The sequence below is a fragment of the Crocodylus porosus genome, unplaced genomic scaffold, assembly GCF_001723895.1.
Source record: "Crocodylus porosus isolate Cpor-Errol unplaced genomic scaffold, CroPor_comp1, whole genome shotgun sequence".
Taxonomy (NCBI): Eukaryota; Metazoa; Chordata; order Crocodylia; family Crocodylidae; genus Crocodylus; species Crocodylus porosus.
This window is the reverse complement of record NW_017728915.1, coordinates 39,037,212-39,057,881: the sequence shown is the minus strand read 5'-3', so window position 1 is coordinate 39,057,881 and position 20,670 is coordinate 39,037,212. Positions and strand designations below refer to the sequence as shown.

Below are 20,670 nucleotides of genomic sequence, written 5' to 3'. Positions count from 1 at the left end.
GCACATTGTGTGGCTTCGCCGATCCACTCGCATTTAATGTGCAGTGTGGGGCGGTGGGGGTTGAAGCTTTTGGACGCTGAGCAGGAGAGAGATCTCCCACAGCCTGATCCCGAGATGCTTGCTGTGTTGGCTGGTGGAAGTTAGCAATGTACAGCTCAAATTAATTTCTGAGAGTTCAATTCAGATCCAAGTGCTGAGGGAGAGCTGCCAGGGTTTTGCTGTCCTGGGGGAGCAGGGCGCTGCCAGCCTTGCCACGCTAGAAGACCCCTAGGAGCCCAGCTCAGCTGGTGCAAGTATCCCAAGGCATGCCGACCCCTCGCTGCCTGCAAGAGTGAAGACAGACATTTCCGCAGCGGGAACTATGTTCTCCTTTCGCTTTCACTTGTGCATCAAAGTAGAAGTCAAAAAATCTGCCCCTTTGAGAAGCAAGTGGGATCGGTTAAATAACGAAGCTTCTATTTACCCGGTAAAGCTGTGGGCCATTCATCAGGGTCTTTACATTTTTATTCCAGGGCCGTGATGCAGCTAAGCCCTTTTTTTCCCCAATGCCCAGATTTCTGAGGCAGCATCTCCCCAGCTGAATTCAAAGTGGAATTTGTGGGCAGATGATGTGAGGATACAGCTGTGGGAACCAGTCACCTGCATCTGCCTTCGAGCTGAGAGGGTCTCATCTGCGCTTCCCACAAACGGCCCTTTATATAGGTCTTGAACGTTTCTGCAGAGCCCGTCCATGCCGCAGGCCGCACAGCCTTAGCTCGTCTAGTTATTATTCCCCCTCCAATGCTTTGTTCTTTGCTCTTCCCTTGCGAAGCTGGCGTATTTGAATCGCCCGCAGGTTGTCTCTGTGGGAGCTGATTGCTGATGCTGGTCTGTGCGGCGCCCCGCTCTGGGTCTCCGGTGCCGGGAACACCGCTCTGCCGAGTCGGTGGAGGGCACAGCGAGCGTGGCAGAGCACAAGCAGGGAGGTCACTAGATACGCCTGCAATTTCCAGGGTTCAGGAAAGATCCATGCTTGTTCAGAAGAAACTGGAAAGCTGCTTACAGAGAGCTGCCTCTTTGCAGGGGCCGAAGGGAAATAGCTCATCGTGGAGTTTGTGGCAGGGTCTAGTTCTCACTGGTGCTGCCAGGAAACCCTGCTCCTCAATGAGAGCAGTGCCAGGATGTGTGGGGAGAACCCGGAGCCTGGTGCGGGCCGGGCACCTCGGACCTGTAGGTTAGGATCAAGCACTGGCTACAGGCCATGGCTGCATCCTTGTGCCTCCCAGCCGGGGGTTGTCTTCTGCAGGTGGAGGCTTTGGAAGACCAAGGCTGGGGTGGGAGTGACAAGGAGCAACCGCACGAGGTCCCTCCCTGTGTTCCCATGGGGTCGGTGCAAGCTGATCGGTGCTGGAAGTTTAGGCAGGGCGTCACAGAGAGAGAGATTAGCAGTCCACTGTTACCTGGAGGAAAGGACCGTGGGTGACGCAGGACCCCGTCACACGAGAGCGCCACGTCCTGCGGCAGCTCCAGCCTGCGTCTCCGCAGGGGATGAGGTGGCGGCGTTGCAGAGCTGTTACGCGGTCTCTTGCTGGCACTGTCTGTTGATGCTTTTAGATGCCTCCAGTTCAGTCCATGCTGTGGTGATATAAGGCGGGTGTGCTCCTCGACGCACCATGGCATGAAATAGAGGTTCCTAGAAGCAAGATGGCAGGTACGGTACTGAGAGTCGGCCACCGCGTGGGTTTGCTCTGTCTCCCTCTTGCGCTGCTGGTCGGGGTGGGGGGCAGAGCGAAGGGGAGAGGTTCAAATCCAAAAAACCAGCCAGGCTGTGAATAAACTGGCCAGGCCAGGAAGCTCTGAGGGACAGTGCTCCTCCCATGCCCATGCCATGCCCGCAGCTGGTGTTTCTCTGTGCCAAGGCTTTTCATGGCTCTGAAGGAGGGCATCTCTCCCAAGAACATCGGAGCTGGGAAATGCCAGTCCTGCTCATATCTTTTGGCTTTCGTTGTCTTTTTTTTCCACCCTCCCCCCACTCACCAGCGGTTTTTCTGTCAGGTGCCGACATGCCCGGGGGAGGCTACTCTTAGCCCCTCACTTAGGAATGAATTTGCTTTTTGGTTGCGGAGCGTCCATGGTATGAAACCGCCCCCTTCCCTTTCTGTCTCCCATCGCTTTGCAGAAAAGCAGGGTCCGGAGCGGAAGAGGATTAAAAAGGAGCCTGCCACGAGGAAGCCCGGCTTGCTGTTCGGCATGGGCCTTTCAGGGATCCGGGCCGGGTACCCGCTCTCCGAGCGCCAGCAAGTCGCTCTTCTCATGCAGATGACAGCGGAGGAATCTGCAAACAGCCCAGGTGAAAGCCGCGAGCGTGTTCCTGCTCGGGCAGACGTGTGGGAGCTTGTAGGTCAAGGGGCTTGTGCACGCTGGTGCTTTTCAACACGCACCTCGGTTACCAAACAGCCGGGGTGGAAACGTGCCTCAGCGGCTCACCCCAGCACCCAGGGAGAGCTGTTCAGTGGTTTTGGTGCCCCAGAAAGCTCTCTGGAGTATGAATGCCTGGAAGTGAATTGAAGCAAAAGGGTTCAGGAGCTTCCCTCCTGCCCCGGACCCCATCTTCCCTTGCCTTCTGGCTTTGTGCAGGCTACATCTCCCCCAGCTTCCACAAAGGGCCCTCTGTTGTGTCCCCTCGGAGAGATAGGGGTAGGGTGGAGCATATTTCATCGAAACTAGGGAGTGCCCAACCAATCTAGCCCTTGGGAGTCTTGGCTTCAAAATCAGCCTTAGGGTCAGCTGCTTTGCAACCAGAGCTTCAACCTGCCTAGCAGTGTGATATGTCCATCGGGTAGGTTGATGGTTTTCTTGGTTGCTCTCAAGTGTCCCTTCTTATGTGAAGGACAAAGGCAGCGCCAGCAGTTTGCAGCTTAATGAGGCTGGGGTGTTTCTAACGTGGGGCTTACATTCAGTGCTCCGAAGAATCCCTTGCAAACGTGGTCCCTGGGAGGCTGCAGATGCTGTATGCGCTCTGGAGGGGTCTGCATCTTTTTGGCCTTCTTTTTGTGTTTTGGCAATGGACGTTTCAGGTTCTAGGCCCCTCCTCTCGTCATGAACCTGAATCTCGTTTCTGGTGGTCTCACTTTCAGGGGGTCTTCAGAGCTTCTCCCAGGCACGTGTGCACTCTGCTCCCTGGGAGCCTGGCCCATACGCTCTGCCCCTTCCCTTAGGGCACACAGGTCTAGGATGAGGGGCGACGCACTACTGTCTCCTAAGCCGTGGGGTTGCCGAGGGTAGGAGGGATGCTTAGGCCCCTTCAGGCTGTGCTCTGAGCCTGCAGCTCCTGTCTGCTGCAAGTACACAGCCTTTCCTCTGCCTCCACATCTGCTTTGGAGGCTCCCAGTGCTGCCGCTTGACATTGAAATTCAAAGTATTACAACAGCCCCCTCTACGGGCTGCGGGGCGACTTGTCCTCACTGTGCCTTTCTCTGCTTCCTGCAGTTGACACGACACCAAAGCACCCCTCTCAGTCTGCCGTGTGTCAGAAGGGAACGCCCAACTCTGCCTCCAAAACCAAAGATAAAGTCAACAAGAGGAATGAGCGTGGAGAGACGCGGCTGCACAGAGCCGCCATCCGCGGGGATGCCCGGCGCATCAAGGAGCTCATCATCGAGGGCGCAGATGTCAACGTGAAAGACTTTGCAGGTAGCCACCTCGGCTGCAGCTCAGCCGCCCATGCGGCCATGCCGGCAGCCCTGAGCCCGGCGTGTGGATCTGTACTTTGTGCCAGCTAGGCCAGTATCCCGCCCCTGACAGGATGGGCCAAGACCAGATGCTTCAAAGGAAGGTGCAGGGGACGCTGTGATGGATCATTAGAGAATGCCTCGTCCATGCAGGAATTTCAGTTATGCCCAAGAGCCTAAACCATGGGCACGGGCAGCGTGGCGAGTTGGAGAGTCCATGACACCAACATGCCATGCTGGACCGTGATCTCAGCAGCCTCCTTCCCGATGACGGAGGAGCGCTGGGGACAGAGAGCTGCCGTCCCTGCAGGCCTTAGGGTGTCCGGAGGGAGGCACAGCAGTCGTCTTCATCTTAACTATCACACCGCATGGACCGGTGCTGCCCTCAGCTCTGTGGCATTTTGCCACCTGTGTGTTTCTGGCAGAGCTGACGGGCACCTGTAGCCAATCCCCCAGCATTTCCCTGGATAAACCCACATTACAGCCGCTTTTTCCTTTCGCCACAGCTTAACGTTTGGGCTGAAATTTTTCCACGTTAGGCATTTGCCTCTGTCTGATATTTTTCAGCTAAAAGAGTTTGGCTGCTTCCAAAATGGAAATGAGGGGAAAATTCATTATTTTGCCCAAGTTTGGGGGGGGAACGACGGGACTTGCTATCCCTGCGAAAAGCTGCCAGAACCTTGCCACATATTACAGCGAAAAAATAAAAAGCCCTTAGGTCCTGCACAAAGCCTGAGTAGACTTTGACGAGCAAGCTGCTGCCACGATTCCATCTGTCCTGATCGTGCCCTGGTCCAGCCGCGCAGGGGCTGAGAAACACGTTCCTTGTAACTCCTCTTTCTGGCTTTGTTGGGGGCTGCTGGAGGGCCAGGCGCTGGCGCTGTGAATAGGGAGCCCTTTCCCCGCCAGTCTCTTTTTCCATCTGCAGGCGTCCAGGCAGCTGTGTGATCCAAATGTAGAAAGGACAGGAGCTGAAAAGGAGCCTGGGACTGTTTGGGCAAGAGGCCAGGGAGCCAGATGAGTGGGGAGCAGGCGAATGGGAGGAAGGGCGGCAAGTGCAGGAGCCCAGGTCAGGGATCCCTGAGACCGGGATGGGAAGCGAAGAGGGTGGAAGCTGGGAGTGGGCAGCTGGGGGTGGCCAGGCCAGGAGACCGGCCCAGAGGAAGAGTAGGGGAAGGTGCAGCAGACAGGAGAGACTGGGATGGGAATGGGGTGGGCATCAGGCTGGAGGGACGGGGATACGATACAGAAGGGGCTGCGGTCACTAGAGTCCGCTCCTCCGCTGTCAGCAGCCACGTGGGAAGGCCTGGGTCTCGTCCTCCGGGGACTGGTCCACCCAGAAGATGACAGCCTACTACTGCTATCCGGTTCTCCGCTAAATCAAGCAGGAGAGGTTCAGGCTGCAGATCCAAGAGCTCCCCCCTGCTCACAAAACACATGGGTATCACGAGGAGGCCACGTGAAGGAGGGGGGTGTGGATGGCAGAGACCTTGTGTGCACGAGGTCGAAAGTGCCTGGACAAAGCCCTTTTAAAGGGGCCCCTTGGGCAGAGGCCCTGAGACCGCTTGGCCACCACGGGTTTTCTTTCTTCACTGCCTCACCCCTGCCTGCTGGAAGGGGCTGTCCCGTGGGAATCGGTCAGGGCTGAGTGATCCGGGGACCCTTGCCTGCTGGACTGTGTTTCCTCTTGGGGACGCGGAGGGTCTGGGGTGAGTGAGGCGGGGGACTGCAAGAAAAGAAGGGACAGTCTCCTAGCAAAGGCTTCCCTGGCCGAAAGGATTTTATCCCAGCCTCTGCCATAGATCTCCTCCGTAACGGGGCAGCTGCTTCAACCAGACTTCAGAGGTGCCTGTGGTGTTCACCTCAGTTTCTGGCTTCCCCGTAGCTCGGAGCCCTTGCGGTGACAGCAAACATATATATATATATAGATGGCTGAGAACCCAAAAAACTTAGGGCCTGGGTATCTCGGGGCAGGCAGCCCCTGCAGTGGGAGGGCACATTTGACCTTGAATCTCTGCCTGCCCCAATCTCCTGCCTGTACGATTGGGATGAAACCGCCGCCTCTTTCCCAGCGGTTATGGAAATGCACTTGTCGGTGCCAGGCAGACGCTGGAGAGACGAGCACTGCAGAGGAAGCACATGAGGGAACTAATAATTTTGTCATCAGAGCAGGGCTTGAATATGGCGCAGTAAACAGTCTGGGGCCGCGCACTGAACAATGAGGGGGAACAAAGCACCCAGCAGCTGCTGGTTAATTGTGCGCTGCCCGTCTCTGGCGCCAAAGCGGGCAGGGGACCCGTGGGCAAAGCGCATCTGCATCACGCGGCCTGTATCCTCCCGCCCAGGCGCCGAGCGCTGAGCTGAGGCTGGCACGCAGCTTCCTCCTGGCACTTCCCAACTTTTGCGTGCTCAGCTTCCCCCGTTAACATTCAGCACGCAGGCGTTGGCTGTGATGAGTCGATTTTGGAGCACGGTGTGATTACCATCAGCGCTCGATTGAAGCCTGTCACCATTGCCAGTTGTTTTGGGCACAGATGCCTCTTCTTAATAGCCCAAATGGAGGTTTCTGAAAGGCTGTGTGTCAGCAGAACACCTCCAGAGCAGCATGCAGCTGCTGGGAAACTTCAAAGCAGGATCTGCGTAGCAATCAGCTTGCCCCTCTCGGCGAGGAAGGCTTCAGCAGTTCTTTCCCTCCTCGCTTAGAGCTGCTGTTTCTGCCAAGTTTGTCCCCTCCCCGTGCTCCTTTCCAGCCAGAGCTCACGGTCCTGCTTGCGATGCCATGACTGCTTGCTCTGGAAACGCTGCATTCACACCCCTGTGCCCTGAATTTGGGGGAGGAGGGGAGTACACTGGTTGTAGGGATGAATTCAAAACCCCAGGCTGAGCTGAGTTAAAATCCTTCTTAGCAAAGAGTTAGAAGCGATCTGACCTACCGAGACCAGAGCTCTAGGAGGGGGTCAAGTCAGCAGCCCTTTCATTTCATTGGAGTTCACTGAGCTGTGCAAGCTCCAGTGGACAATTGGCTGTAGCCTGGAATGGAAGTTAGGCCCAAGCACAATGAATTTCCAAGGCAAAGTGGCTGGTGTCTGGGCAATGCACCCCTTCTGTGTCGTCTGCCAGCTGACCAGAAGAGCTCTGTGCCCGTAGCCGGAGGCAAGCTGTTGCAAAGCAGGCGGCGGCCCCTTGGTAGGCAGGTTACCTTGTGCCGCTGCCTTCCTTCCCTTCAGCAAAAGGGGTTGCCTGCGTCACGGGTGTTTGTGTGCCTTGCAGGCTGGACGGCATTGCACGAGGCATGTAACCGGGGTTACTACGACGTTGCAAAGCAGTTGCTTGCTGCCGGCGCCGAAGTCAACACCAAGGGGTTGGATGACGACACGCCGCTGCACGACGCGGCTAATAATGGACACTTCAAGGTGGGTTCTGGCTGGATCTCGCAGCCTGGTTTTAGTGATTCACGAGGGGGTGAGTTTGGGCTTCTAGTAGAGCACGGCCGATTCTCTCCCGTCGAGAGTTCCCGATAGCCACATTGCATCGTTGCAGGGCAGCATCTTCTCCTGCCCCTGTGCTGCGAAACGTTTGGCGTGGTGTTCCTCTTCATGTCAGAGGTCTATGGCAAGGCTTGCCTTTCTTCCCACTTTGGAGAGAAAGCTGGCCGTCAGGAGAGCCCCAGGTTTGCGCCTTCTTCCCCAGCCCAGGAAATCAGTGTTGCCAGTTTCTATCTGCCTCCTGATCAGACCCTGTGCTCATATCCCTTGGGGACAGAGCAGGCCACAAACCGATCTTCTTCCTTCTCGTCTGTCTGAATGGTGCACAAATGTGACCGGAGCTGAAACATCTTCCTGATACCCTGAGGCATTGACGGTCTCTTTCTCTCTCTCTCTCTCTGTCTCACCTTCAGGTGGTGAAATTGTTGTTGCATTATGGAGGGAACCCTCATCAGAGCAACCGCAAAGGAGAGACGCCTCTAAAAGTCGCCAACTCCCCCTCCATGGTGAATCTGCTGCTTGGAAAGACCACCTACGCCTCCAGCGAAGAGAGCTCCACAGGTGAGGCTCCACCATCACGTGTGGGCATTGAGATCCCCACCCGCAGCCATGTGCTGACAGAGAAATGCTAAAAGCACATGAAGTTACAGCATGGCTGAGGTTGGTTTGCTACAGTCCAGAACCTGTCTGCAGCCTGGCTGCTCGCGTGCTGGAAAAACCCCCCTTCTCTCAAGGGGAAGCTGTTGCTCACTTGGAAATTTCAGCCCCGAGAACCTTTGGGGAAAGAGTCCCATACATCCACCAAACCTAGCTGCAGTCACAAGCAGACGCTGCTGCATCCGTGACCTGGCCACTAATCCACAGTCACCACCCGTGTACATGCTTCTACTCCACGGGCATGGACCCAGTTGCTTACCCGTCTCACTGAAGTGGCAGCTGCCGTGGCTTCATTTCCATTTATTGTGGGGTAAGAGCATGCACTTGAGGGAAGGAACTGCGGAGTGGTTGATGGGCTGCCAGTCCCTGCTCTCTCTTACCTTGTGTTCCCAGGCCATTGGCACGTGAACAAGGTATTGCAGGCTGAGCAGCTGCCCCTCAGATAGCTGGCTCCTGCATCATCAGAGGTTTAAATGAATGTCACCAGCACTTCAACTTGCCCTTGGGAGCAAGTATAGAAATGGTGGTGAGCATTCAGGAAAAGCCATCCCCTCAGAAAGCCAGGGGCTGGACTCAGGCCTTGCTGAAGTATCTTTCCTGGCTTGCAGCCCGCTCATACACTGATGCTACAGTGCTCCACTTCCAGAGTGCCATTGTCACGGGTGTCCACATGGCCTTGAAGTGGCTCGATGTTCCTCTCCAAAGGGACTTTGAGCTCCCTCCTACTCGTCCAGCCACAGGCTTAGTAGAGACGGCCACTTGGTGCCTGGGGTGAGCAGGGCTGGGGGTTCAGAGAAGCTTGCTGGACAATGCTGACTTAGCAGTGCTTCCTGCTGGGCCTAATGCTATTCTGGTCCCCACAGAGAGCTCTGAGGAGGAGGACGCCCCTTCCTTTGCACCATCCAGCTCCGTAGACGGCAATAACACAGACTCCGAATTTGAAAAAGGCTTGAAGCACAAGACCAAGAGCCAAGAGCCCCCCAAAACCATCACGCCGGTCAAGGACGAGTACGAGTTTGACGAGGATGACGAGCAGGACCGAGTCCCGCCTGTGGACGACAAGCATTTGCTGAAAAAGGATTACAGGAAAGAGACTAAAACCAACAGTTTTATTTCCATTCCCAAAATGGAGGTAAAAACCTATACAAAAAATAACACGATCACACCAAAGAAAGCTGCCCACCGCATCCTCTCGGACACGTCGGACGAAGAAGACACCAGCGTGGCCGTGGGGTCTGGAGAGAAGCTGCGGCTCTCGACGCACACGATACTGCCCAGCAGCAAGATTCGGGAGCCGCCCAGCACCAAGCAGCAGAAAGAGAAGAGCAAGGTGAAGAAGAAGCGGAAGAAGGAGACGAAGAGCAAAGAGGTTCGGTTCGGCAAAAAAAATGACAAGTTTTGCTCCTCTGAATCAGAGAGCGAGAACGTGGAGAGCGAGGAGGATGACAGAGACTCTGTGCAAAGCTCTAGCTGTGTAAAGGACTCTAGGCTAGTGCTAAAGGAATCCTCCTTGTTCAACTCTCTCTCTGCCTCTTCCACCTCCTCTCACGGGAGTTTAGCTTCACAGAAACATAACCCTAACCTGACAGAACACTCCAAGCACTGGAGGACGGACAATTGGAAAACCATCTCTTCTCCAGCTTGGTCAGATGTCTCTTCCTTGTCGGACTCCACAAGGACGAGACCGACAAGCGAGTCGGACTACACGTCTGAGGACTCCAGCTTAGAGTCGTTAAAACCCGTGAGAAAGAAACAGGACCACAAAAAGAAAAATAACCCCCACAACGCGGTCTTGGAGAAGAAGAATTCATTCCATCCCAGCGTGGACGGAGCGATTCCAAAGCTGGACAAGGAGGGGAAGGTCGTTAAAAAACATAAAACGAAGCATAAACACAAAAACAAAGAGAAGGGGCAGTGTCAGCTCAACCAGGACATTAAAATCATCAAAACTTTTTCTTTCGAATATGAGGACTCGAAGCAAAAGCCCGACAAGGGATTGCTTGTAGAGACTGAAAACACAGTGGAAAATAAATTAAAAGTGTTAAAGCATGAAAGAGAACACTTCAAGAAGGATGAGAAGCTCCCCAAGGGGAAATCGGAGGAGAAGGAGTGGTTGTTTAAAGATGAGTCTGGAAAAGCCTCCAAAGAAGAGAAATCATTCAAAAAAGTCAAAGAGGGGAGCAAAGACCTTGGTAAATCTTTCAGGGAGGAGAAGTCAAGTAAATCGGAAAAAGAGAAACCTATAAAGGAGAAATCTCCCAAAGAGGAGAAGCCTCGAATACATAAGGAGGAGAGAAAGAAGAAGTCAAAGGACAAACAGTCGAAATCTGAAAAGAAAAACGATCTCAAAGAGGAGAAAATTGCGAAGCTGGAGAAAGAAAAAACTTTCAAAGAGGAGAAAGAGAAATGTAAAAAAGAGAAAGTTTACAGAGAGGAGCCTGGATTTGATGAGTTCAATAACAAAAACCAGTTTCCAGAAAGCGAGGACACAAAGTTCAGCCTTTCTGATGATCAGCAAGAGAGATGGTTTTCCGACTTGTCGTCTGATTCCTCCTTTGATTTCAAAGGGGAGGATAGCTGGGACTCTCTCGTAACAGAATTCAGGGAGATGAAAAACGACACTGTGGCCAAAATAATCTTGGAAACGGCAAAGGAGGAAAGTAAAGAGAAGAAAAAGGAGAACAAAACGAAAGAAAAGAAAGACTACAATGAAAAGCGCAATGAGAAAGACGCTTTCCTAAAAAAGAAAGAGCGAGAATATGTGGAGAAAAATCCTGAGAAGAAAAAGGACCAAACTGAAAAGCATAAAGTAACTCCTGGTTACCTGCTGGAGAAGGAGAAGAAAAGGAAGGATTCTGCCGAAAGCGTAAAAGAGAGGAAGGAGAAGGATGCAGGTGACACCAACAAAGAGAGAAAGGATTCTGCCGACAGCTCGAAAGATCGAAAGGAGGTTAAAATTAAGCAAGAGGAGCCCTATCGAGATGAGTTTAAAGACTATGGTTGTGACACATTCTTCAAAGACAAATCTGACCCTGAATTCAGCGGGAAAAATGCAGAGAGCTGGGAAAGGCATCATCCGGGCAAGGAAAAGGAGAAGAAAGATGCTCCTGAAAAAGACAAGAAGGAGAAAGTGAAGCCCGAAAAATACAAAGAGAAATCCAAAGAAGCCGACAAAGAGAAGAACGAAAAAGCAGTTGCGGAGAAGAACCAGAAAGACAAAGAACTGGATAAGAGTTTTAAAGAGAAAAAAGACACCAAGGAGAAATACAAGGATCTGCATAACAAAGACAAGGAAAGGAAGACTTCCTTTGACCAGATGAAAGACAAGAAAGAGAAAAACTTCTCCGCAGAAAGAGAGGACTTCCCTGAGAAAAAAGATGAGAAAAAAGGCAAAGAAAAGAGCTGGTACAGCATCGCCGACATCTTCACAGATGAAAGCGAAGATGAGAAGGATGATTACAACTTGAGTGCCTTCAAAATCGGAGAGCCCGTCGGGAGCGAACTGCACCGGATGGATGGCTTGCAAGAGAAAGATGATGGCGCAACTGCCGAAAAGGAGCTTTATCTCACCGACAGGCACCGCAAGTACTCCTCAGATAGGCAGCATTTGGGAGAGAAACAGAAAGACAAAGACTCGAAAGAAAAGAAGAAGGACAAAGGATCAGCAGAAGGCGGGAAGGACAAAAAAGAGAAGAACTCCTTTGAAAAACACAAAGACAAGAAGGATAAAGATGCCGGTGAGAAGTATAAGGACAGGAAAGACAGGACCTCGGTAGACTCCACCCAGGAAAAGAAGAACAAGCAGAAGATCCCAGAAAAGGCGGAGAAGAAGCACGGCAGCGAGGACAAGGTGAAGAACAAGCACAAGGACAAGGTGGACAAAGAGCACGCCAAAGAGAAGAAGTCTTCAAAGGGAGGAGAGCCAGAGAAGAGCCTGCTGGAGAAACTGGAGCAGGAGGCGCTGAACGAGTATCGGGATGACTCCAACGATAAAATAAGTGAAATTTCTTCGGATAGCTTCACAGATAAAGGGCAAGACCCAAGCCTCACCAGCCTCTTTGAGTCATCCAATCTTTCCCTAACAGACGCTTCAGAGGAAAAGTTTAAGGATTCCCTTCCTTTGCCCTGCTTGCAAGACAAACTCAAGGAGAAGGAGAGGCACAGGCACTCCTCATCTTCGTCCAAGAAGAGTCACGAGAAGGAGAAAGGAAAGAAGGAAAAAACAGAGAAAAAAGAAAAAGCGGATGAGTTTAAAGACACCGGGGGCAGAAAAGATTCTGCTCAGTATGAAAAAGACTTCTCGGTGGACGGGGAAGCTTTCAGCATTTCCTACAATATGAAAGCAGAGGCTGATGAAGAACCAGACAAAAGCATGGACTACTTATTTCCTGAAAAGAAGGATAAAAACGATGCCGAGAGAGAGCTGTCCAAGAAGTCGGAGAAGGAAAAGGCGTACGGTTCGAGCACCGTCAGCTCAGCCAAAGAGAAGAAGAAGAGAGAAAAACACAAGGAGAAGTGGAAGGAAGAAAAGGAAAAGCACAGAGACAAGCACGCGGACGGATTCTTCAAGCACCACAAAGAGGACCCCAAGTCCGCCACTAAGGACAAGGACAGCCCGCAAGTTGCCACTTTCAAAGAGAAATCAAAGGAGGAGACCCTGAAATTTGGCGAAACCAAACTGAAGGAGAAGCTCAAGGAGAGCCAAGAGAAGGACAAAGCAGAGTCTCTGAAGATGAGTAACGGAAATGACAAAATCACCTTGTCCAAAGACGGAGTCAAGAAGGATAACAGGCCTAGGGAGAAGCTTCTGGTGGACGGGGACCTGATGATGACGAGCTTCGAGAGGATGCTGAGTCAGAAGGACCTGGAGATCGAGGAACGCCACAAAAGGCACAAAGAGCGAATGAAGCAGATGGAGAAGATGAGGCACAGATCTGGAGACCCCAAGTTAAAAGACAAGATCAAAACCTCTGAAGACGTGCGGAAGAAGAGCCTGGATTTGACCGCCAAGAAACCCCTCGTGCTTGATACTCAGCTGAAGGACAAAAAGCTCAAGGAGTTAGGCCCGCTGGCTCCCATCTTATCCCCAGACAACAAGGCACAGCCTGCCGTGGGGACGGACTCCAAAGACTGGATCGCTGGCCCCCAGCTGAAGGAGGTCTTGCCCGCGTCCCCCCGGCCGGATCAGAACCGGCCGACCGGCGTGCCCACGCCTGCCTCCGTGGTCTCCTGCCCGAGCTATGAAGAAGTGATGCAGACGCCAAGAACTCCCTCCTGCAGCAACGAGGATTACACAGACCTGATGTTCGATTGTGCCGACCCCCAGCACCCGTTGCCCATATCCACCATGTCCATGAACGCGTGCTCTCCCTCCTTCTTCGACCGCTACGCGAACGCTTCGAGCGGACTCCCCGAGAATCCAAGCCAGACTCCAACCAGGACCGTGCCCTCCACCAACCTTTACCGCTCCATCTCCGTTGACATAAGGCGAGCCCCCGAGGAAGAGTTCAGCGTCGGAGACAAGTTTTTCAGGCAGCAGAGTGTCCCGGCAACGTCAAATTACGACTCCCCGGTGCAGCACCTGATGGACGAAAAGGTCCCTCTTCCTTCTATTTCGGCAGAAAAGTTCCAGTGTTTGTCTCCGGGGTATTACTCCCCTGACTACGGGGTCCCGTCCCCAAAAGTAGAGGCTTTGCATTGCGCACCAGGAGCGGTGAGCCATGTCAGCCCGTCCCCCGAAAGCGTCTTTTCTGGTTTGCAAGCCAAATCCTCCCCGTCTCACAGAGATGAGTTGCTGGCACCCTCTGTGGAAAGTGCCCTTCCTCCTGACCTGGGCATGCCTTTGGGTACCACCGAAGAGCAGCAGGCCACTGCTTCCATCATGACCCCCGAATCTACCTTTCTGCCTCCGATCGAGGAGAACCACTTCAGTTCGGGTATTTCGGAGCAGAACAATTTGGACTGGGACAACCCTCCTCCTGCCAGGAACCCCGAGCCCCCGATTCCTCCCACCTTGATGGGCAACCCTCCTGACCACCCCGTCAGCTGGTCAGTGGGATCAGAGCTGCTGGTGAAGTCTCCCCAGAGGTTCCCCGAGTCTCCCAAGCCTTTCTGTGCGCTGGAGCCAATTCACTCTGCGCCGGTGCCCTTTATCACTGCAGAGTCCCCATACCCAGTGTCTCCCATCTCGTACCCACTGTCGGTATCTGAACCAGGGCTCGAAGAGGTAAAGGAAGACGCCGAAGAAGCCGTTCCCGGAGAAATGGCAGCGGCAGAAGAAGCAGCGCCATACATGTCCCCGACTCGATTAGACACGTTCTTCAGTAACTGCAAGCCTCCTCCAGAAGAGACCCCGGAGATGCCTGCAGAGCGCCTGTGCTTGCCCGTGGACACACAGGCAGAGGCCGCTGGCATCCTGGAGAACAGTTACTTGGAGAGCAATCCCGTGGCCCCCACGAGCACAGAGGAGCTGGTGACGTGGCCTGATCCATTCACTAATTCAGAAGATGATTTGGACCTCGGTCCCTTTACCCTGCCAGAGCTGCCGCTTCAGGCCAAAGACGTTCCAGAGCCCGAAATGGCTGATGCGGAGCCGGTCGAGGAGAGCACCGCCACCGCTCCAGAAACCATCGGTTCTGGGGTCGTCAGCCTGGGAGCGGCTCCCGGCGAGCAGGACGAGCTGCCCCTGAAGCAGACGACGAATTTGTTGGCGGTGGAACCAGAGCCGCAGCTCGAAGAGCAAAAACCTGAAGTTGCAGCCCCCGAAGCCGTGATGGAGGCATCGAATGTCCCCGAGGAGAAGAGGCTGGAAGAATCGGAGGCCCTGAGTTTCCAGCAAGGGGCCTCGGCGGAGCCGGCCCAGCTAGAAAACAAAGAGGCGGATGCGAGTCGCGAGGAGCTGCCCTCCTCGAACTGCGCGGTGGAAGCTGGCTCCCAAAGCAGCTCGGCCCCGGTGCCTGCCGCCGACAGCGGAGCCGCTCAAGACAGTGCCGCAGCGCGGAGCGCCGCCCAAGCCTCTTCCACCCCAGCAGACGTCCCCCAGCCAGAACCCGCCGAACCCGTGCAGAAGCCCGTCGCAGAAGCCCCGAAGCCCCCCAAAATCGAAGAGATCCCCCAGCGAATCACCAGGAACCGGGCGCAGATGCTGGCCAACCAGAATAAGCAGAACGCCGCGGCGTCAGAGAAAGAGTTCGCCCCCGCTTCGGCGCCAGCCACGCGGGCCAAGGGGCGCATCGTGGAGGAGGAGGACGCTCAGGCCCAGCACCCGCGCAAGCGCCGGTTCCAGCGCTCCAACCAGCAGCTGCAGCAACAGATCAACACGTCCACCCAGCAGACGCGGGAGGTGATCCAGCAGACGCTGGCCGCCATCGTCGACGCCATCAAGCTGGATGACATCGAGCCCTACCACAGCGACCGGTCAAACCCCTACTTCGAGTATCTTCAGATCCGGAAGAAGATCGAGGAGAAGCGGAAAATCCTCTGTTACATCACGCCCCAGGCCCCGCAGTGTTACGCTGAGTACGTCACCTACACCGGCTCCTACCTCCTGGACGGCAAACCTCTCAGCAAGCTCCACATTCCCGTGGTGAGTTGCCCTTGCTCATGGGCGGATCTTGGATTTCAAAAAGCGGGGTGCACACATCGTTCCACATAACACAACACACATTTATCTCCAGGCAAAAAGAAACTAGAAGCTTAAGTAGCATGCCAGGGCCCTAGGGCTGTATTATTCAGGTTAAGATCGAAGCAAAAATAAATAAACCGATTGGAATGAGTTGGCGTTGGTCTGCAGAACAGCTAACAGACAGCCAAATTGGAGAAGAAAGCTAGCTTGATTGGTGGCACATCAGGACCATTAAAGGGGAGAGAGGGTCGTTAATACCTGCGTAGTGAAGAGTTGAGAAGGGATCAAGCAGGTTATGAGGAGGCAGGTATCCAGGTTGTAGCCGCATTGGTCTAGAGGCAAAAGGAACCAGAACTCGTGGTAGAGGTGATCTCTTTTATTAGACCAACTAGAGTTTTGCAGAAAAAAATCTTGCAAATCAAGGAATTTTGTTGCAGAAATCTAGGTGGTCTAATAAAAGAGATCACCTCTACCACGAGTTCTGATTCCTTTCTAATGAGCCATGAATTCAGCTGACGCTGGCACTGCTGCCAGGCAGTTGGTTTGTTGTTGAGTTGGTTTTATAGGTTAGGTGGAGCTGGATTTAAAGCGGGGGATGCGACTGCACCAGTGCAACCCCCGACATTTGCCTTTGCCCTTGCTGTTTCTCTTCTGTTGCCTCAAGTGGCAGTGACGCTGAAATGCAGTGTCAGGACCCCCTGTTGATGCTCCCAGTAGATCTAACGCAGAGCCCGGTTTTCCCTCACTGTCACGCTGGCCCAGCCCGGGGCTGCAGGAAGTCCTCTTGCCGCTCCTCAGGTGCAAACGCTGCTCGTAGGACCAGGGCAGGGTCCGGCAGGCCCAGGTGCTGCAGGCTGCCAGTTGCACGGAGAAGGGCGCTGCGTGCCAGCGGCCCCCTGCACCTCCTGGCATGCTCGGGGCCTCGCTGTGGTTGCTCTCAGAAATCACGAGCACGATAGCGTGCCCCTGTTGGGCCTTGCCTGAGTTCAGGGTCATCCGTGCAGGGTCATCCATGCCCGTTGTGTGAACAGGAGCGCGCGGCAGGTTCGTGGAAGGATTGTTTTGTCCATCCTCTACCCGCTCTTCTGAAGATGTTGAAGCGCTTTACAGCGTGGCCTTGTGGCCCCCTGAAGCGATGGTGGGTGGGTACAGCCCCCGGAGATGCTAGCCCGGTTTCATGCCCACACAGCCTGTTGTTGGCACATGGCCTTTGGGAAGGTGGTTGTGGCTCCCCTTGGTCACATGCTCCCCACGTGGCTACGTGCTGGGTGGCCGTGACCTCCACCCCTCCCAGCTCTCTGGCATCCCAACACTTCGGCAGGACAGCACCGGGCTCAGGTCGGATAGCTGTTCCAGTCCCGGGCCCCCGCGCGGCAGCCCGGTCATGCCGGGGAGGACAGAAAGCTCAGGAGTGATCTGAGCAGCGGGAGGAGAGCTCCCTCCTGGTCCCCAGAGCGCAGCAGGTGTGACATGTGCCCCTGTGTGTCTGCAGATCGCCCCGCCACCGTCGCTGGCAGAGCCGCTGAAGGAGCTCTTCAAGCAGCAGGAAGCAGTGAGGGGGAAGCTGCGACTCCAGCACAGCATAGAGAGGGTAAGGGGGAGGGTCCGGCGGGCCCAGGTGCTGCTGAACTGCCTTCCCTCCACAGGCCAAGGCAGGGGACACTCCTTTGCTGACCGGGTCATGTCCCCTTCCTCCACAGGAGAAGCTGATTGTGTCGTGCGAACAGGAGATCCTAAGGGTTCACTGTCGGGCAGCGAGAACCATTGCCAACCAGGCGGTGCCCTTCAGTGCCTGCACCATGCTGCTGGACTCGGAGGTCTACAACATGCCTCTAGAAAATCAGGTCAGCGGCTCTCGGGGGCTTGGGGCAGGGCAGGCCATACAGAGAGGTGTGTGGGCACAGGCTGGGATTTGTAATGCCCTCCTTACCACGGGACCCGTGGCTCCCTCCCCTCGCCCACACGGGCTGCCTGTATCACGAGACCTCTCGGCACGGACTAGCTCTGGCTGACATACCCAAAGCCTGAGGCACGAGTTCAGCTGGCCGGCGTATTTATCTGGAGGCCTCAGCACCCCCTACTCCTTTCTCGTATTCAGAGCCAGCCACATGCTGGAGAGGTTTTAGGGGCCCCAGTCATGCTGGGCGGAGAAGAGGAGCCTGTGAAATTACTTCCTAAGCTCTGAAACAACCAAACTCCCCTGCATCACCTGCAGAGACGGGCTTTTCTTGATCCCACGTAGCCGTGAGCTGGAAAGGCCAGGGGTGAAGCAGTAGCGCAGCAAATGAATCAGACTTCAGCAGCCGGCGTTGCTGTAGGGCTCTGGGAGGTGGACTGAGCCGGTACAGTGCAATGGTGGCGGCTTGGGAGTGGCAGTGCTTCCCTGCCACGGAGCTGCCGGCTCGGTAGGAAGCATCTTGCTGCATTGCAGAAGGCAGCTCCTGGCCGGCAGACAGCACGGTGCAATTTATTAGCAACCAGCCTATTGATTCTTGCATCTGAATCACCCTCCGCCAGCACCACCCTGGCTGCCTTCCACAGTGAAGGCATCGTGAATTCAGGCAGAAGTTCAGGGGCTCTGAGCTGCAGGTGTGCAGTTTGCAAGGGGAAAAGGCGTGAGTCCTGTCCTCTGCTCTTCTGGGGGGAAGTCCTGGCAAGGCCCAGCTCCATCTCAACCTGGAGCCCCTTAGCAGCCTGTTCAGGCATGATGGGGAGAGGGGCTGCCTGTGCCCGGTGGGATGTGGGTTTAATCCTGTGTTTCCCCTGGGTGCTGTTCCCCACACAGGGAGATGAAAACAAATCCGTCAGGGACCGTTTCAACGCCCGGCAGTTCATTTCCTGGCTACAGGACGTGGATGACAAATACGACCGGATGAAGGTGAGGGGGTTTGGGAGCTCCTACGTGGGGCCCGGCCGACCCTTCAGGCAGTGTCAGGTTGCAGTGGCCCCTTTGGGAGAGCGCCTGCTGCTTTGGCCAGCCCCAAAAGCTGTCTGCATGGCTGTGCCGGCCCTGGAGGAGCTCTTTGAGGCATGCACAGTGCCTGCCAGCTGCACGCAGCTGTCCAGGGTTTTGCCCTTGGCTACGGGTCAGGGAGGAAGAGGCAGGTGAAGCCAGCGGAGCTCACACAAGGTCCCAGAGAGCAGTGGACCCCCTCCAGCCCCCACCCAAACATGAGCAGCCCCCGTCTGCCTCTGTGCAGCAGCTCGAGCCTCCCAGCCTTCGCCTCCAGGCGTTCGCCACTGAGGCCAGGCCACGCTGCACCCATCTCACTGCGGGAGCACAGGCAGCAGGTATGGATGCCTGAACAACTGACTGCAGGTGGGATCTTACCACGCGGGCTCTGCTCCTGGCAGGCGTTGCAGGGCAGAGCCCTGCTCCCAGGGACGTTGTCCCCGTGCCCTTCTACCGTGGCCACACTGGGCTGTGGCGGAACAGAGCAGAGCATCATACCCCCGACTCCCAACCCCCAGCGGGGCCCGCGGAGGCAGCGAGAGCGTGTGCCTCCACCTGCCGCAGTCAGGAGCGCTGTCACCACGCGCCGCCCCCCGGCTTGCTCCTGCCCCTGCACCCCCAGTCCCAGAATTGGGGCAATGCCACTGCCTTTGAGCGATGCTGAACGCCCGCCGTGCCCCTCTGAGGCTGTCCCCGGGGCCCTTCCTGGGACGCTGCTCGACAGACTCGGCCCTTAACCAGCCTGTCGGGCCCCGTCCGAGGACACGGTCGTCCAGCAGTACGGTGGCAGGCTCTGCCCTCTTGCTCCGGGCACCCACCGGGCAGCCCCGAGGGCTCTTCGCCCTCCTTGCCCCTCCCCGCTCACCCCATTTCTGCTTGGGTTTGTCTCCCGGTGCAGACGTGTCTGCTCATGCGGCAGCAACACGAAGCCGCCGCCCTGAACGCGGTGCAGAGGATGGAGTGGCAGCTGAAGGTGCAGGAGCTGGACCCTGCGGGACACAAGTCCCTGTGCGTGAACGAGGTGCCCTCGTTCTATGTGCCAATGGTGGACGTGAACGACGACTTCATGCTCTTGCCGGCATGACGGTACCCACCCGGGAGGCACTCTCGCTGGAAACCGGCACGGACAGGAGCCCTCCGAGGACAGACGCTGGAGCTCACGTTCATCCTTCCCACTTGCTGATGAATCCCTGGTCAGAGAAAGAGGAAGCATCTCCCGGCAGAACACACACCAATACGACTACAATTGCACTTTCTTCACCACGTCTCCCTCGCTTCTGGCCGGAGCGCGGCGGCGCCCGGCGGCGGGGCGGGGGACGCCTCTCCTTTCAAATCGGTCACCGCCGCAGGGGGTGGCCAGCCCGCCTGGCATCTGAACGGACGCGGGGAGAGAGACTGCCGGAGCCAGCGGGGAGGCTGGGTTCGAGGGCGCTTCGCGCGCGAGGCAGAAGCTGCTGAGCGGGGCCGGCAGCCGGGGTTCACGGACGCCCGAGCACGGCGATTTCACGCTCTGGATCCCCCGCCGGCCCGCAGCAGGGAGCAGCAGGGGTCCGGTTTCTCCTCCCATCCCGCTTGGGCAGACGCGGCTCTGGAGGTGGGAACCGCCACGGCCCCAGGACATGCCCCGGGGTCACCACATCTGGAGCAGCACGGAGGCCGTCGGTGGGAGCGCGGGACAGGCGTGGTGAGTGTCTGGGGCGGCCGCGGCGTCGCCGAGCACGGACGTTGCCGATTGTGTTTTTAATGGAATAAAATCCATGTGGTTTATATATATTTTTTTTCCTTTAATCTTGGGCATTTCGTTTCTCTTTCTGAGAACATAACTTGAAAACACTACAGAGCCAATACTCATATAAAGATAAATTGTATCCCATAAATGCTGTACAGTTTTTATATACATTAACAATGTACTTTTGCTGCCTTCTAGATAATTTATTTTGCAACACATTACTGCACAGTTGTAAATAACTTATGTACTGTAACATCACTCTCAGTTATGTGTAAAGAAATAAATTAATTAAAATTATCTTTGTATGTATAGTTCACCCCAGGCAGCACTTTCCCTTCCAAGGAGAACGCAGGGCCGCCCGGCAAGCGGCCTTCGGGATGTCGAGGGCGGCAGCGTGCCCGGCGGGTGGCGGGTTTCCTCCCCCGCAAGCGCCGCCGGAGCCGGGACGGGCTGGTTGCAGCGGGGCGGAGGGCAGGAGCCCTGCCCTGACACGCTGGCGGCGCACGGAGCAG

At 55.6% G+C, this 20,670-nt stretch overlaps 1 protein-coding gene across 3 annotated transcripts in view; it reads left to right on the top strand.

Moving 5' to 3' along the window:
- Nucleotides 1–20,455, top strand: part of ANKRD11 (ankyrin repeat domain 11) — a 159,942-nt gene extending 139,487 nt beyond the window's left edge. For 2 of the 3 annotated variants that reach the window (XM_019536046.1, XM_019536047.1), the window contains 9 exons: nt 2,159–2,329; nt 3,469–3,672; nt 6,981–7,123; nt 7,609–7,756; nt 8,716–15,437; nt 16,969–17,067; nt 17,177–17,320; nt 18,262–18,354; nt 19,328–20,455. In XM_019536046.1, coding sequence (XP_019391591.1) covers nt 2,159–2,329; nt 3,469–3,672; nt 6,981–7,123; nt 7,609–7,756; nt 8,716–15,437; nt 16,969–17,067; nt 17,177–17,320; nt 18,262–18,354; nt 19,328–19,513 — 7,910 coding nt within the window. In that variant the 3' untranslated portion in view covers nt 19,514–20,455. Of the gene's footprint in view, nt 1–1,593; nt 1,691–2,158; nt 2,330–3,468; nt 3,673–6,980; nt 7,124–7,608; nt 7,757–8,715; nt 15,438–16,968; nt 17,068–17,176; nt 17,321–18,261; nt 18,355–19,327 lie in introns of all 3 variants that reach the window. The other variant, XM_019536049.1, reaches the window with a different exon arrangement.
- Nucleotides 20,456–20,670: the final 215 nt, after the last annotated feature.